The sequence below is a fragment of the Cucurbita pepo genome, chromosome LG09, assembly GCF_002806865.2.
Source record: "Cucurbita pepo subsp. pepo cultivar mu-cu-16 chromosome LG09, ASM280686v2, whole genome shotgun sequence".
NCBI lineage: Eukaryota > Viridiplantae > Streptophyta > Magnoliopsida > Cucurbitales > Cucurbitaceae > Cucurbita > Cucurbita pepo.
The window spans coordinates 8,962,304-8,979,363 of NC_036646.1; the positions used below are offsets into that span (position 1 = coordinate 8,962,304).

The 17,060-nt window shown below is 39.8% G+C and overlaps 2 protein-coding genes across 7 annotated transcripts; both read left to right on the plus strand.

The window, feature by feature from the left end:
* The first annotated feature begins 3,771 nt into the window (after positions 1-3,771).
* Positions 3,772-8,841, plus strand: LOC111802111. Of its 5 annotated transcripts, none has more exons than XM_023686362.1 (6): positions 3,772-4,014; positions 4,204-4,300; positions 4,718-4,783; positions 5,185-5,318; positions 6,067-6,507; positions 8,101-8,841. In XM_023686362.1, the coding sequence occupies exons 3-6, from the start codon at positions 4,757-4,759 to the stop codon at positions 8,513-8,515; spliced, it is 1,017 nt and encodes a 338-aa protein (XP_023542130.1). In that variant the 5' UTR covers positions 3,772-4,014; positions 4,204-4,300; positions 4,718-4,756; the 3' UTR covers positions 8,516-8,841. The 5 variants fall into 5 exon arrangements, with proteins under 5 accessions (XP_023542130.1, XP_023542128.1, XP_023542133.1 ...); XM_023686364.1 differs by lacking the exon at positions 3,772-4,014 and adding an exon at positions 4,023-4,099; XM_023686360.1 differs by lacking the exon at positions 4,204-4,300.
* A 3,898-nt stretch (positions 8,842-12,739) lies between these two features.
* LOC111801802 (LRR receptor-like serine/threonine-protein kinase GSO1) lies at positions 12,740-16,120 on the plus strand. 2 transcript variants are annotated; one of them, XM_023685966.1, is made up of 2 exons: positions 13,077-13,166; positions 13,249-16,120. In XM_023685966.1, exon 2 carries the CDS (start codon positions 13,254-13,256, stop codon positions 15,867-15,869), a length of 2,616 nt encoding a protein of 871 aa, XP_023541734.1. In that variant the 5' UTR covers positions 13,077-13,166; positions 13,249-13,253; the 3' UTR covers positions 15,870-16,120. The 2 variants fall into 2 exon arrangements, with proteins under 2 accessions (XP_023541733.1, XP_023541734.1); XM_023685965.1 differs by having other exon boundaries at positions 12,740-16,120.
* The last annotated feature ends 940 nt before the right edge of the window (positions 16,121-17,060 follow it).

Here is a 17,060-nt window from a genome sequence, read left to right on the forward strand (position 1 = left end):
ACCAACCATCATGAACTAGAGGAAAATGAGCTTCTGATTAAGCCTTAAAAGTAAAGAAAAGACCCTCCTTCTCTTGTCCCTAAAGATTGCAGGGTTTAATCAAAAAGATCTCGCTCTCAAACTGCTTACATAGATGTAACAGTCTAAGCTCACCGCTAGCAGATATTGTTCGCTTTAGCCCATTACGTATTGCCGTCAGCTCATGATTTTAAAACACGTCTGCTAGGGAGAGGTTTCCTTTCTTCTCTCTAACCAAGGTGGGATCACTCAATCCTTCTCTCTTGAGGGCTCAACGTCTTCGTTGGCACACAGTAGACGTGTCAACGTGTTATGTGGAAAGAGCATAAATTCTTAATGGAATGATAAAAAGGTGGGAGGAATATGAATTGGATTCTCCATAGTGAAAGGTAAAGAATAAATTTCTTGTCAATCAAGAAAGAGAGAGCTGTAAGCTTTGTTGAAGCTGAGGAATAAGTAGACCACATACCTCTATTTGTAAACATGAATGTAAAAAATTTCCCACTTTTCATAAAAGTAATTTCTTTCTTTTGACAAATCTAGAAGATTTCTTGTCTGCTTGTCTGTCATACAAAACATCCTGCGGCTGAAAGAAGCCAACTGGTGTAGATTTTGTGTTTGATATCAACTTGGTTCCGAGTGAGGTTAAAACTTACGGAGTACAATGCTCGGAAGTAATATCTTAAAATGTATCGAACCAAGCTCACCGGTAGTGGATATTGTCCTCTTTGGATTTTCCCTTTCGAGCTTTCCCTCAAAGTTTTTAAAATGCGTCTACTAGGAAGAGGTTTCCGCACCGTTATATAGAATGCTTCGTTCTCCTCTCCAACTAATGTGGGATCTCACAATCTACCTTTAGGGCTTAGCGTTCTTGCTGGCACTCGTTCTCTTCTCTAATCTATGTGGGATCCCCCAGTCCACCCCCCTTCGGGACCACATCGCCTCATGTCCACCCCCTTCAGGGATCAGCCTCCTCATTGGCACATCGCCCGATGTCTGGCTCTGATACCATTTGTAACGACTCAAGCCCACTACTAATAGATATTGTCCGCTTTGGGTTTTCCCTTGATGTTTTTAAAACACGTCGGTTAGGTAGAGGTTTTCACACCCTTATAACGAATGCTTCGTTCTCCTCTCCAACCGATGTGGGATCTCACAATCCACCCCTCTCCGGGTTCCAGCGTCCTCGGTACACTGCCTCATGTTCACCTCCCTTTGAAGCTCAGCCTCCTCATTGGCACATTTCCCAGTGTCTGGTTCTGATATCATTTGTAACGACCAAATCCCACTGCTAACAAATATTGTCTCTTTGGATTTTCCGTCAAGGTTTTTAAAACGCGTCTGCTGGGAAGAGGTTTCCACACCCTTATAAAGAATGCTTTGTTCTCCTCTCCAACTTATGTGGGATCTCACAGTCCACCCCCTTTCAGGGTCTAACGTCCTTGTTGGCATACCGCCTCATGTTCATCTCCCTTTGGAGCTCAGCCTCCTCATTGGCACATTGCCCAATGTTTGGCTCTGATACCATTTGTAACGACCAAAGCCCACTGCTAACAAATATTGTCCTCTTTCGATTTTCCCTCAAGGTTTTTAAAATGCGTATGCTAGGGAGAGGTTTCCACACTCTTATAAAGAATGCTCGTTCTCCTCTCCTCTCCAACCAACGTGGGATCTCATACAAAAGACTAAGGGGTAGTACACCGTTCAAGATGAGGATGAGGATGATATACATTAAGATCTAGCAAGCCAAGAACAATAATTATCTCGGCAGTTCATCAAATTGAAACGCCTGGTTACGTCCCAAATCACTTACTGCAGCATGCAACATACAACCAAAAGAAAGCAGTGAACTTTGGTGCAGCATGGTTCATGTGCAGTGACTTGTTCATGTTTCTTTCTGTAATGTTGGCATATATGGTGGAAGCCATTGAAGTATGGAACCAATATTTCTGATAAACACAAAAAAAGAGTACTCAAAATGCTAAGGGTTAGTACACTGTTCTGTGCAATTGTATGCTAAGTGACAGATGATTCTTCAACATTCAAAAGAAGAATTTCAGAACTTTGTTCTTGATTCAAACAAAGCATCCAAATCCAACTTTCATTGAATCTAAAAGGAAAAGAAAGAAAGCTGCCTCAACATTCTTCTTCTAAGCCTCAGTTGATTCTCTTGAAAATGTTTTCTGAAAGGACTGATATTTTGAGAATGATGTTTCTTTCTTCAGCTTCTTAAGGTCGCCGCCACTGTCAATCAGTCCATTGCTGGTAGTATCATAATCCTAGTTAGGTAGAGTAAAAAACATCTCCCTAGCAAATGCGTTTTAAAATCTTGTGGGGAAGTTCGAAAGGAAAAACTTAAAAGAGGACAATATCTACTAGCAGTGGGCTTGAGTTGTTACAAATGGTATCAGAGCCAGATACTGGAGGTGCGCCAATGAGGATGCTGAGCTTCAAAGGAGGGTGGACATGGGGCGGTGTGCCAATGAGGACCTGGGCCCTGAAAGGGGTGGATTGTGAGATCCCGCATCGATTGGAGAGGAGAACGAAACATTGTTTATAACGACATGGAAACCTCTCCCTAGCATATGCGTCTTAAAACCTTTGAGGGAAAGTCTGAAAGAGAAAGTCTTAATAGGACAATATTTACTAGTGGTGGGCTTAGGTTGTTACAAATGGTATCAGAGTAGATATTGGGGGTGTGCCAACAAGGACACTGAGCTCCAAAGGGAGGTGTACACGGGGCGGTGTGTCAGAGAGGAGGTGGATTGTGAGATCCCACATCAGTTGGAGAGGGGAACGAAACATTCTTTATAACGCTCAGCTCACACCTAGGAGTGCAATTTCTATCTGTTGGGGAGCACTTGCAAGCAGAGAAAGGGTCTACAATTGGCTACAACATTGACAGCTTCCAGGTGATAGCATAACAGTCTGCAACAGGTTTGATCATCGTTTCAAAGGATAACAATTCCCCTTTAGTGTGAAACCATGCCAAATAGCTCTTGAAAGTGTAACTATCCTAAAGACTAACTAGTGGTCCTAATGGATGAAATTGGTGCCTCCTCTTGTCTCCTTCGCCAATGACGGCTTAGAATGCTCATCTTATCGCTCTCTTTTGCCTGTGTAAGGGTCTTGTATAAAGCCTTTCCGTCGGAAAATTTAGCAACAAAAAAATCATTAACCCAACAAGTGCATATGCAAAATGGAATAATCTCAAAGAGACGAATAAAATTCAAGAATGTTCGAGCGTCTTCGCTCCTTCACCTATTTATTCCTTGATTATGCAGGAACCCCTAGTTTTTCTTTCTAATGGACCAGGAAGTTCTAGTATAAAAAGAAGGTGTAACAGTCAAATTCTATCACTAGCAGATGTTGTTATTTTTGGGCTTCCCTCACGGTTTTTAAGACGCGTTTGATAGGGAGAGGTTTCTACACCCTTATAAATTATGTTTCGTTCACCTCCCAAACCAACGTGGGATCTCACACAAAGTGCTCTAATAGCTTGCATGGAATTTTTTAGATGTAAATTCATGAGTATTAGTATTTTTATTAATGGTAATTTAAATGAAAATGATAATTATTTCCCCTTTAATTAATTACGGAATAAATAGATGGGCCTGGAAAAAGCCCAAATTTAATAGATGGTGGCCCAAGTGGAAGCCCAGTAGTTCACTCGGTGGAAGAATCCGAGTATGGATATTGGACTCAGTTCGGTCAACCCAATTTCCTAAACGGGTCATTAATTTCCCACTCGGAATAGCCATTAACGCTACCTTACCCTCTGGTTTCATTTGTGGCTTCCTTATCGTCTCCAGTTCAGGTTCCTCAGAAACCTTCAATTCCTCATTCCAGGTTCCCTCTTCCTCAATCCTCCGTCTCTTCTTCTCTTCCGTTTTCTATTTCCATACCTTTGATTGTCGGCGCGAAGGCTGTTGTTTCCATTTTGATCCTCTCTCTGTCGCTGCCGTACTAGAAGGGCGCATGAATTCTAATTCAAGGGTTAGTTTGGGATTTGAATTACCTACTGCTCTATATCTTGGGCTTCGTTCACGAATTTGCGAATTCGTTTCGGTTTTGTAAATAGGTTGGTAGTTTAGTTAATTGCTGGTTGGAATAATTTGATGAGGATGCTAGAAATTTGACATTTTGAAGTGCTATGCCGTCCGGTCTGATGTTTTTTTTTATCAGAAAGTGAGATTGTTTTCCCCTGGTGCATGCTGGAAATTAGGTAGTTAACAGTCATGTAATTGACCTGCTTGGGTACGGAGGAACAATGGAGGATAAGGTTGATTTTTTCGTTTTTTGTTTGTCCTTCGGATACTCGAAAGCCATAGCTTCTGCCTTTAAATATTGCTTCTGTGTTTCTGATTTGTTTTCTGACAGTTCATGAAGGTTTTGTTTAATAATACTTGATAGTCTTTTGTAAGATGCGCAATGCGTAAATGTGTAGTTTGGAGATTGTGGTTCCTTTTCCAATATGAGCTGATTGCGTTCTTCATGTAGAATTTCATTCTCCATATCAATACTGAGATAGGTCTATTTTGAGTTTATGTTTTATAATGTTTTATGTATTTTTTGAGTTTACTATTCGGCACCGAGATGGTTTATCCACGCTGTCTTGCTATGTTTTAGCAATTTGGTCGTAGTTCAATACTTGTGTAATGAAATGATGACAGGTCTGGTTTCTCTTTGTTTGAATCAGGTGCTTTGATTAAATGATTTGGTCGTTAAGGTCTAGAAGATGGCCTTAATTACCCATCATCCTCAGGTATTTGAGAAATCATAAAGTGAACTCTTTGAATTTCAAGTGAATAAATTCTCGTTTTCATGCCATGAACGTCTGGATGTATTTCAGGTCATATTTTTGAAAGGGAGTGCCTTTCATTTGCTTCTTTAGCATGTAACTTAATAGAAAAACTAATGGGAACTGTATTTCAATGTATCTAAAGAAATCGGTCCTTGGGTAAGAAAACAATCATTTTGTACGAATGAGTTTTTAGATAGTCATGAAGAAATTTTCAAACTCGTATGTATCAATTGGCTAAAAACTATTATTTACTCTTATTCATCTAGATATTGGCTTCCATATGTGTCTGATTTTATTCCCACATTTTACTTTTCCTTGGTCGTTTGCAATCCTCATTGTCTACAACCTTGCTTGTGTTGTAGGGTTCTTATGCAGAATTTTTATCAAAATTTTCGTCCTGGAATGGTTCTTTGAAGCTAAAACAGTATGTTACATCTGTTCGCCCAGCTAGGAGAGATGAACATTGCACCCCATTAAGGAGCAATGTTTGTTTAAGGTACGGGCTTTGAAAATCTCTTCAGCTTTTTGTTTTTTTGGACATTGTTTCTCCTAGTTTTCTCTTCTTGTCTCAGTTGTCCATTTTCTTTAACCTCTAAATCATTCTCAAATTATAAAAGTGAATATGGAACTAAACTTGAACCTCAAGCCATGTTCATCATAGTTGAAAGACCATTGGAGATTGTCAAGAAGGCATTCTACTCACTTTGTCAGTCACGAACTTCTTCACTAAAGTGGCCCCCAAGGGACAGCGCTGTTGGGAATGAGGTCTTTGAGTTTCACCTACCCAGAAGTCATGTTTTTGAACCTTCGAGTGATCTCTTAATAAGAAAAATCCTCATTTCTTAAGTTCAGGCCAAGGGACAGGCACCCCCAAATTAGTAAGGTTTGGGCCCTTGATACTGGGTTATCAAAAAAGAAAACTTTTGTGCCATATTTTATTGGTTGGTTAGTCTATCATGCTGCTTGTTGCCTATATATTCGGGATACATTTATGCTGAAAGTACACAATTTCCTGTTCTTGTAATATTGAGATGATTTTTAACTTGAGTGTTGAATTGAATTAATCCAGTCATATAGCTTGCCTTCCCTTGAAGTTTCTTTGATGTTCATGGGGATCCTTGTTCATTATGAACAATGGTGTTGTGCTTGCCCCTGAAGTCTCTCTGATGTGCATGGGTATCCTTGTGTCATATATAAACTATGTTGTGTATCCTTGGCCCAAAACTCATGGAGCTTATTTTCAGTGTAGGAACTCCTCGATTATATGGACCAAGACCTAATCTCTTGAGAGTTTCGGCCTTCAAAAGCAGTGCTCGTATAGATGATGGGACAGGTGGGGTAGCAAATGGATCTAAGATTCCCAACTACCCTGTAAAGTTTAAAGATGATGATTGTTGTACAGAAACTCCAAAGGCAAACAATGTTCCACTTTGCTATGCCTCTGGAGCAAATGAGGATATTGCTCCATCTCCTGCAATTCAAAATTTGTTCAAGAAATGGTTGGAATTGTTGCGCAGACAACCCGTAAGTAAAGATGTGGATGAAATTCTTGAGGATCTGCCCTCGGCAGGGATGTCGGATATTCAGCAGGAGTCCAATAAAAAGAAAAGCAATGAGATTTTGCGAGGTGTTTGGTTCCATTTTTGGGGACTTAATGCAGCAGTGAAGATACCTTTGCTCGTATTGTAAGTAGCTATTTACTTGTTTACGTATGCTCCTTGAACTTGGTTTTGATTTTATCTCATTGTTAAGCAAGGACTTCACGCTATTATCTATTTGAAGCTGTAGAGTATTGATGTTCCCTTATTTAATGAGAAATCAAGCTTTTACTAAGACAAGGGAAGAATTCCAAAGGTCAATAAAAAAAGGGAATAGCCCAGTGCCCACCACCACCACAATAGGAGCCTGAACAAAGAAATAAAATGTTGCAAAAAATGCTCCATTTATCAATGTTAAAGGTAAAGGGTAATTACAGAACTCTTTGGTAAAATTTGTCAAAAGGAACTCTTTCGTAAAAGCCAGCCAAAGTGAGGCATTCAACCTAGTTATAAATTACACCTCCCTCTAAGGGCTTTCAACTCTCTGAGAATTCTTCGCCAAATATCCCACCAAATGTTCCACAAAATAGCTTGAAAGGTTGCATGCACAAGGAAACAATACTATCCTAGTCCCAAAACAGCAGATGAAGCATCTCCTCCCATGATCTATTACAAGCCTAGCACGCCAAAAGTCTTAGGGGAAAAAAAATCTCTCTTATTGAAGTCGTGAGATGACACTCTCATAGTACACGATCCAAACCCTCAAGACATTTGCTTAAGACACATGACTAAGGCCTTAGCAGCGTAGAAGAAGACATTTTTAATGAAAATCAATAAAGTTAAGCCTCCCATGTAAGACCTACCGGACAAAGAGTTTCTAACCTTTCACAATAAATAAAACAAAGACTTGGGTTGATGGGAACAATCGAATGAAAAATGAACTACACGAGAATGACCTAGATGTCTCGAATGAAGCAGAGGGTTTGAATCATCTTACTTTTTTTTAAGACTCACTATTTGTAGGTTCATCCAATTGAAGGAGAGAAAAAGGGAAAGTTTAGTTTATCTTGCTGTTGTTGTGAACAAAGAAAACACAATCTATCGTTGATAATGGAATAAGTTATAAGCAAAAAAGTTAAATTTCCCAATAGGAGTTCACACAAAGGCTCCTGAATTTAAGGGTAAGTACTTAAAGAATATGAAATCTTACACCATCAGCTTCTTGTTGTTTCGTAACCATAAAAAGATCATGTTCTTATTTTGGTTAGACTCTTTAAATTTCATTCAACTTCGTAGTTCTTTTCCACCGCTTCCCTGCTTCATAGCCTTGGTTAACTTAGAAGAATTTAATGCTAGATTTATGTAGTTATGTGCAACTTCGTAGCAGTATGAATAATAAGAACAAGCTTGCTCATGTCAATGATATTAAAATGTAAATGCGGTGGGGATGTTTCCCATTTTGAGTAGGAACAGAAAGTCTCATTCTCATCACATTTACATTTTCGACTAATGATATTAGTATGCTTCTCCTTACTTTTCATAAGTACAAATGAATTATGACTAGAATATATATGCTCGGCCATACAATCGTCTCTTCCACGTGCAATGTCACATATGAATTCTTTTATAACTGTGACTGTCATGGTATAGTTGAATACTTCTTTATCATCCATATTTTATGCTAGTGCCCGTCTTGAATCTTTTGATATTTATTATTCTCAATGCCGTTCTTTCTTCCAGTGTTCCTATGTACCTGGTGATCAACGTGTTTTATGGTGCTGAAGTTTCAAGAGAATTGACTCCTCTCTGGGTTTTTGGGCCCTTCATTACTGCTTTCTACGTTAAGATGTTTCTCTGGTTGAGTTCCCTCTATATCTTCAGCTTTAAGTTGACTGCTAAACTAGTAAGGAACTCCCCCACTTACTACCAGACAGTGCATCACTATGTGATACAAGGGAAACTTAAAGAAGAGTTCGTAGCTCGTTTCTTGCAACCGATAATCAACATTAAGAATCTAAAGAACAAAGAAGTATTGCTAAGAAAGCTCATGGAGTTAAGAGAGTGGATTGTCGATAAGTACCTTGATTTTGTGGAATTAATTTGGCCGTACTACTGCCGAACAATCAGGTTTTTAAAGAGAGCTAATCTGATTTAGACTATGGTTTGTATTTTGAAGCAAATCTCTTACCAAGATCGAAGGCTGGATGGATCCTGTTTCTTTCTCACATTATCTAAGAAGCTTGATTTGTCATTAAAGCATGTCTGGCCTTCCACTTTTTGTGGGAGTATATTAGTGTTTAATGAGCTAAGCAAGGATCAGAATGAGTTGAGTTGTCTGATTTTGTGACTGTTGTGATGAGGATGTAATTCTTTTTCCCTTGTTCTTTTAATTGGAAGAGGTCCCATTAAGTTGCGTTTTTCCTGTTATAGTGATGTATGTGTAAGCATTTTCAACTTGAATTTTATCAATTAGTCTTTCCATATTATATTGTTTCGTTATTCATTTGGATGAACTGAAACTCTCCCACGCAGGAGTTGGCTAACAGATTACAAGGACATGCCAGCCAACAGAACAAGGTCAAAGGTGATTGATTTTAAAGCATATATGATCAGCTTAGTGGTTGCTATGTGCTTTTGACTTTGAGAACTTCTAATCCATTATGCAGATTTTGATTAGTTTAATCCTTGGAACTTGTATAGTTATGGTCAAATGCAAAATTTTTAGTATATTTAGCTTCAATGATGCACCTTCTTCTTTGGCATATGTTCGCTATCCATGTAACGACACGTTTTAGGTAAAGGAACTCGGTTTTCTTCCCGACTTTTAAAGTTTAAAACTTTATGTGTTGAAAAACAGGCAATCCAATTTTTTAAACCGAACTATAAAATTATTCAAAACTAACCAATAATTTGCCTGAATTTTGTTAATAGAGAAGTAATAGAAAAGAATCTAAACCTAGCACTAGAGGCCTAAACCTAATCAAAACAACTACTCACATAGCCTCCTAAAAAAAGGTCCAAAAAACTCAATTATTAAAAAAACCCTTCTATTTTAGCTACAAATATCTTACAAAAAATGAGTTTCGTAAAAAAAAAAAACGGATGCTGATGAAAATTTTAACGTTAGTTAAGCTCATTTTTCTTCTCTGTTCTACTTTGAAATCTTATCGACTTTAGAAGCCATTTGAATTGGATAAAGTAAGTAATAATCCACTTAAAGAAAGAATAGTACATTAATCCGTGACAATCATATTTTCTAAGAACATAACTTTGTCTTTTCTTCCACGTAAGTGATCGTGCCATTATAAAGCTTTTGAATACGAGGAAATGTCAATGGAAAAAAAAGAAATATACGCACGATCACTTACTTATACAAATTGAAATGCAATCCCAATACAAATGGCTACTAAGGTATGAGCATATCTTAAAAGGATTAAGATCTTGTAGTTTGGAAGTTGTAGCTATCTAATGAGTTGATGGGGTAGCACTAGAGGATGAGTTTGATACCAAATAAAAAGAAAAAGGTACACAAATGGTCCAAGTGACCAAAAACTTGTGTTTCCTTGTCTGTGATTCCTTACGTGACTTGTAAACACTTAACTCATTTTATAGTGATGGCTCAACAAATACACTTGTGGATGGTCCATCAAAGTGGATAATCTCCATTATGGAGGGGAAGGTCTTGTCCTTTTCCAATTGGCTTCATTTCACAAGGAATAATATCTCTCTCTCTCTTGAAGATGGTGAGCCATCAAATGGGCTGGTTTTATATTGGTTAGTCTCACCAAACCTCACATGGTGTCTTTGGCTCTGTGCTGTGGGTTTGAACAGGTAGGAGTATTGAAGCTGGCCTTTACTGTAAAAACAACAGTAGTGGTTTTGGTTCTGGTTTTTTCTACTTGTATTTTATAAGGGTGTTAGGTAGTTTTGATTGACAAGAAGAAAAAACTATTGGTATTTGGACTTTAAGAACAGGATATACTAACCAAATGAATGAATTAAGAATGATATTCTTTTAGGCTTAATCTACGAGATTCCACGAAGCATTTCTTATAAAGGTGTGGAAACTTCTCCCTAACAGACACGTTTTAAAATAGTGAGGTTGACAACGATACGTAACGGACAAAAATGGATAATATTTGCTATTGGTGGACTTGGGCTGTTACAAATGGTATCAGAGCTAGACACCGGACGGTGTGCCAACGAGGATGTTGGGTCCTCAAGGGGTGGATTATGAGATCCCACATTGGTTGGAAAGGGGAACGAATCATTCCTTATAAGGGTGTGGAAATCTCTCCCTATCATATGCATTTTAAATCATGAGGCTGACGACGCTACATAGTGGGGAAAAAGCGGACAGTATCTACTAGCGATGGACTTAGGCTGTTACAAATAATATCAGAGTCAGACATTGAGCGGTGTGCCAGCGAGGACGTTGGGCCCCCAAGGGGAGTGGATTATGATATCCCACATCGGTTGGAGAGGGGAACTAAGAGTGTGATAACATCTCCCTATCAGATGTTTTAAAACCATGAGGCTAACGACAATACGTAACGGGCAAAAGCGGACAATATCTACTAGCAGTGTACTTGAGCTGTTACAAATGATATTAAAGTCAGACACCGGACGGTGTGTCAGTGAGGACGTTGGGCTCCAAGAGGGTGGATTATGAGATTCCACATCAGTTAAAGAGGGGACGAAACATTTCTTATAAGGGTGTGGAAACATCTCCCTATCAGACATATTTTGAAACCGTGAGACTGACGATGATACATATCGTCAAAGCGGACAGTATCTGCTAGCGGTGAACTTGGGTTGTTATATAATCCAAACGATGTCTCAACCACCATCACCATATTGTTCCGGGTTACCTCTACAACTTCCATCTAATATTCTAATAAATTTATACTTTCAAGAAACCTTTATTAAGGAAAGAACAAATTTTGAAATAAAACAAAGTTATGGAGTATTTTCTATGATTTAGACTAAAATGAACAATAAAATAGTATTGATGAGTAAGCAAAGAGTGACATGTGAGCTAAAATCTTACTATTGTGACCATTCCTTTTGAAAGGATAACAGAGAGAGAGAGAGATGGACAAAAGAACAGCCTAAAAGGTCCTAAAGGCAAGCCCACGCCTGAGTTACAGACATGCACATCAAGCACAAGTGGGACTGCCCTCTTACATTTAGCAATCATCATATCTTATCTCCATAGAGCTTCCCATCCAACAAGCGGCTTTGTTTTTTGGAACCTCTTTCAAACAAAACAGGACCAAGAGTATGAACTGACAAAGTTTTAGAAGAACTAGGAAAGCTGATGAAAAAGGGAATTAGCTACAAAGAAAGCTGGTGGTTTAAAGTGGATTTACTTTTTGAGATGGGAAAAGAAGAATCGTACAGTCTGAGCTGATTAGATTCTATTTACTTGTTAATCAGTGGTTTAGGCTCAAGTTTATAGACAAATCAAGTTGTGAATGAGTTTTATTTGAATTTGTTTAGGTATGTGAGATCCCACGTCGGTTGGGGAGGAGAACGGAACACCCTTTATAAGGGTGTGGAAACCTCTCCCTAGCAGATGCGTTTTAAAAACCTTGAGTGGAAGTCCGAAAGGAAAAGCTCAAAGAGCACAATATATGCTAGTGGTGGGCTTGGATCATTAGAAATGGTATTAGAGCCAAACACGGGGCGATGTGCTAGTGAGGAGGCTGAGCTCTGAAGGGGGGTGGACACGAGGCGGTGTGCCAGCAAGGACACTGGACCCCGAAGGGGGTGGATTTGGGGGGTCCCACATCGATTGGAGAAGGGAATGAGTGCCAACGAGGACGTTGGACCCTGAGATCCCACATCGGTTGGGGAGGAGAATGAAACACCCTTTATAAGGGTGTGAAAACCTCTCTCTAACAGACGCGTTTTAAAAAACTTGAGGGGAAGCTCGAAAGGGGAAGCTCAAAGAGGACAATATCTGCTAGCGGTGGGTTTGGACTGTTACAAATGGTATTAGAGCTAGACACCGGGCGATGTGCCAGTGAGGAGCTGAGCCCTGAAGGAGGGTAGACACGAGGCAGTGTGCCAGCAAGGACGCTAGACCCTGAAGGAGGGGTGGATTTGGGGGGTCCCACATTGATTGGAGAAGGGAACAAGTGCCAGCGAGGACGTTGGGCTTTGAGATCCCACATCGGTTGGGGAGGAGAACGAAACACCCTTTATAAGGGTGTGAAAACCTCTCCCTAGCAGACACAAACACGTTTTAAAATTCTTGAGAGGAAGCCCGAAAGGAAAAGCCTAAAAAGGACAATATTTGCTAGCGGTGAGCTTGAGCCGTTACAAAGTGTTTTAGTGTTTTAGAGTTGATTAGTTAGGCTATAAATAGCTAATCTGAACTCAGGAGAGATTTCCTGGTTGTTTACGCTGCATCACTGCAACACTTTACAAGATTCTCTCCTTTGGAGCGTTTCTCTTGAGCATTCAGGAGAGATTTCCTGGTTATTTTTGCTGCATCACTGCAACTCCTAATGATCTCATAAGATCTAAAAGCCAACATATCATCATCCCTTTCATTTTTCTTGCCTTGTTCTTGAATGCTGGTTGCTTCATATCTTTTATATGATCATTCCAGCTGAACCATGGCTAACGGTTACGTGCCGAGGCTCCATCTCCTTCTCCTTCTCCTTTTCTCCGTTCTTGGCGTTTACCTCGACGTGGCTCGGGGACGGGTTTCGACACCTTCTAACTGGCTTCTGAAAATGAAATCAGAACAGGTTGATCCTGTTGGAATCCTTGATAACTGGTCTCCAAGCACTCATGTATGTACCTGGCATGGCATTTCTTGTTCACATGATATGTTCCATATTGTTAGTTTAAACCTTTCTGGCTCTGGATTATCAGGTTCTATGTGGAGTGAGTTATGGCATATCACTTCACTTGAAGTCTTAGATTTGTCTTCAAATTCTCTCTCTGGTTCAATACCCTCTGAGTTTGGGCAGCTTTTCAATCTAAGGATGCTGTTCTTGCATTCAAATAACCTGTCTGGCAAGCTTCCAGCTGAAATAGGCCTTTTGAAGAACTTGCATGCTCTCAAAATAGGCAACAACATGCTATCAGGTGATATCACACCATTTATTGGAAACTTGACCAATTTGAGTGTTCTTGGTCTTGGCTACTGTGAATTCAATGGAAGTATTCCAGTTGAGATAGGAACCTTGAAGCATCTGATATCACTTGATTTGCAGCAGAACAAGCTCAGTGGTTCTATTCCCGACAGCATTTTCGGAATCGAAGAGCTCGAAAACTTGGTCGTATCGAATAACATGCTTGATGGAAACATTCCTAGCTCACTAGCCTCATTAAGATCATTGAAAGTTTTGAATTTAGCTAACAACAGCTTTTCTGGATCAATTCCTGTTGCATTAAGTGATCTTACCAATTTGGTGTACTTGAACTTGCTTGGAAATAGATTCAATGGAGAAATCCCTTCTGAGATAAACAAATTGGTTCTTCTTGAAAATGTAGATTTGTCAAGAAACAACCTTTCTGGAGCTGTAAGTCTACTGAATTCTCAGCTGAAGAATCTTAAAACTCTTGTCTTGTCGGATAATGCTTTAACAGGTAACATTCCCGACAATTTCTGCTTTGAAAATTCAAATCTTCAACAGATATTTCTTGCCAGGAACAAGCTTTCCGGCAGGTTCCCAATCGAGCTGCTAAACTGTTCTTCACTACAGCAGCTGGATCTTTCTGGTAACGGATTCGAAGGCGATCTCCCGTCGACTCTCGACGATCTTAACTACTTAACCGATCTTTTACTCAACAGCAACAGCTTCACTGGATCCATCCCCCCTCAAATTGGAAACATGAGCTCGTTGGAGGAGGTGTATCTGTTTGACAACAAGCTCACAGGAGACATTCCAAAGGAGATAGGGAAGCTACAGAAGTTGAGTATCATTTTCCTCTATGATAACCAAATGTCGGGTAGCATACCGAACGAGCTTACGAACTGCACGAGTTTGACCGAGATCGATTTCTATGGCAATCATTTTACAGGCCCCATTCCTAAGGATATTGGCAGCTTAAAAAACCTGGCTGTGCTTCATTTAAGGCAGAATTTCTTGTGGGGTCCTGTCCCAAAAAGTTTAGGGTACTGCAAAAGCCTTAAGTTATTAGCTTTGGCTGACAACAATCTCTCAGGGTCATTACCCTCCAGTTTAGGACAACTCTCAGAATTAAGCACCATTACCCTTTATAACAACTCCCTTGAAGGCCCTCTTCCTTTGTCATTCTCCATTCTTAAAAGCCTTAAGATAATCAACTTCTCCAATAATAAGTTCAATGGAACCATCTTTCCTCTCACTGGCTTGGTTTCTTTAACAGCATTGGATTTGACAAACAACAGCTTTTCAGGTCCTATTCCTTCCAGATTGTCTAGAAACTTGAGACGTCTTCGCCTCGCTCACAACGAGCTCACCGGTTATGTTCCATCCGAGCTCGGCGAACTGACAGAGCTAAACTTTCTGGATTTGTCACACAACAATCTCACAGGAGAATTGTCAGCTCAGCTCTTTAACTGTAGCAAGCTTCAGCACTTTTTGGTTAACGACAACAAACTGACAGGAACCATCACTCCATTGATAGGGAACTTACAAGAACTTGGCGAGCTGGATTTGTCATCCAATAACTTGTATGGGGAAATACCTGCAGAATTGGTAACCTGTCACAGATTACTTAAGCTATCTCTCCATAACAACAATTTATCAGGAAAAATCCCACAGGACATTGGAAATCTCACGTTTCTATATGTTCTTAACCTTCAAAGAAACAATCTTTCAGGTCCTATTCCATCAACAATCCAAAAATGCAGCAAACTTTATGAGCTGAGACTCTCTGAAAACCTCTTGACATCTGATATCCCTCAAGAACTTGGAGGGCTGCATGAACTACAAGTGATACTAGATTTAAGCAAAAATCGCTTATCTGGTGAAATCCCATCATCCATTGGAGATTTAATGAAGCTTGAGAGATTGGATCTTTCTTCAAATCATCTCAGAGGGGAAATTCCTAGCTCACTTGAAAAACTAACAAGTATGCATATTCTTAACCTGTCACATAATCAGCTACAAGGTTCAATCCCTCAATGTTTTTCAGGGTTTCCATTGAGTTCCTTCAAGGATAATGATGAACTCTGTGGCTCACCTCTGCTATCATGTTCATCAAGGCAAGAAACAAGCAAGCTATCCAAGGCTGCAGTGATTGGTATTATTGTGGCTATTGTTTTTACCTCCATGGTTATATGTCTAATAATGATGTATATTATGCTGAGAATGTGGAGTAACTGGAGAAATGTTTCGGTTTCGATATCGGATGGCGGTGGAAACGAACACGAGAGAGATGAAGTCAGATGGGTTCATGGAAATGACAAGAAGGTAGGACAGTATTGGAAGGTTGATTCTGTGGCGTTGGTTCGTTCTAAGGCTAGTAGGTGTGTTTTTCAACTCAAGGAAGATTCAGAGTGAATGTGGCTTGTAGAGCTCTCATGAAACATCAAGGCTTGATGAGATTATTTGTTGCTGATGATTTTTTTTTTTTTTGAACTGTGTTAGTGATGAAGTTTGGTGTCTTGAGGATTGTAAAAATAAACTGGAGATCTTTGTAGATAATTGCCTAGTGTATGATTAGTGTTGAGAATTGATATCTGTTCAACAAGTGTCCAGGTTGTATCTGAAATTTCAATATCTATTGTGCTAACTCATGGCTTCCATCGCTATTTGTAACGGTCCAAGCTTACTGTTAACTGATATTGTCTGTTTTAGCCCGTTACGTATTGTCGTTAGCCTCACGATTCTGAAACGCGTGTTTTAGGGAGAGGTTTCCATACCCTTCATAAGGAATGGTTCGTTCTCTTCTCCAACTGATGTGGGATCTCACAATCCACCCCTCTTGGGGTGTAGTGTTCTCGCTGGCACACCGTTTAGTGTCTAGTTCTGATACCGTTTGTAATAGCTCAAATCTACTACTAACAGATATTGTCTGCTTTGGCCTGTTATGATTGGTTGGAGAGGGGAACGGAGCATTACTTATAAGGGTGTGGAAATTTCTCCCTGGTAGACGCGTTTTAAAATCTGAGGTTGATGGCGATATGTAACGGGCCAAAGCGGACAATATCTGTTAACAGTGGGTTTGGGTTGTAACAAATGGTATTAGAGTCAGACACGGGCCAGTGTGCCAATGAAGACACTGAGTCTTCAAGGGGGGTGGATTGTGAGATCCTACATTGGTTGGAGAAGGAAATGAAGCATTCCTTATAAGGATGCGGAAACCTCTCCCTATCAAACATGTTTTAAAACCGTGAGGCTGATGACGTTACGTAACGAGCCAAAGTGGACAATATCTGCATATTACTATGGAAGTTACACAAAACAATCAAAACAATCAGAGAAAGTGTTGACAAGTGCATTTCAACCCCATTGATACCTTCATGTAGCCTAAACAAGCACCAAACAAGGCAAGAAAGCAACAGAGAAGCCATTGAAAACAAGCCCATTATGACAAATCCACAGCAAAACCAATGCAGTGAGGCAATGAAGATGAACAATGAAAGAACTGAGTTTCATGTTCCTTTTCCTTTTTCCCAATTTAGCCATGTCTCAAAACCAGACATCTTTATCGTATAACATACGCAAACCCACCTCGTACGGTTCAACAAC

What these genes read in the sequence shown, in the direction of transcription:
- LOC111802111 (XM_023686362.1), top strand. Translation starts at nt 4,757, where the DNA reads ATGGCCTTAATTACCCATCATCCTCAG. An exon ending in TAATTACCCATCATCCTCAG is followed by an intron (nt 4,784 to 5,184) that starts GTATTTGAGAAA and finishes CTTGTGTTGTAG; the next exon opens with GGTTCTTATGCAGAATTTTT. An exon ending in AGGAGCAATGTTTGTTTAAG is followed by an intron (nt 5,319 to 6,066) that starts GTACGGGCTTTG and finishes GCTTATTTTCAG; the next exon opens with TGTAGGAACTCCTCGATTAT.
- LOC111801802 (XM_023685965.1), top strand. Translation starts at nt 12,987, where the DNA reads ATGGCTAACGGTTACGTGCCGAGGCTCCATCTCCTTCTCCTTCTCCTT.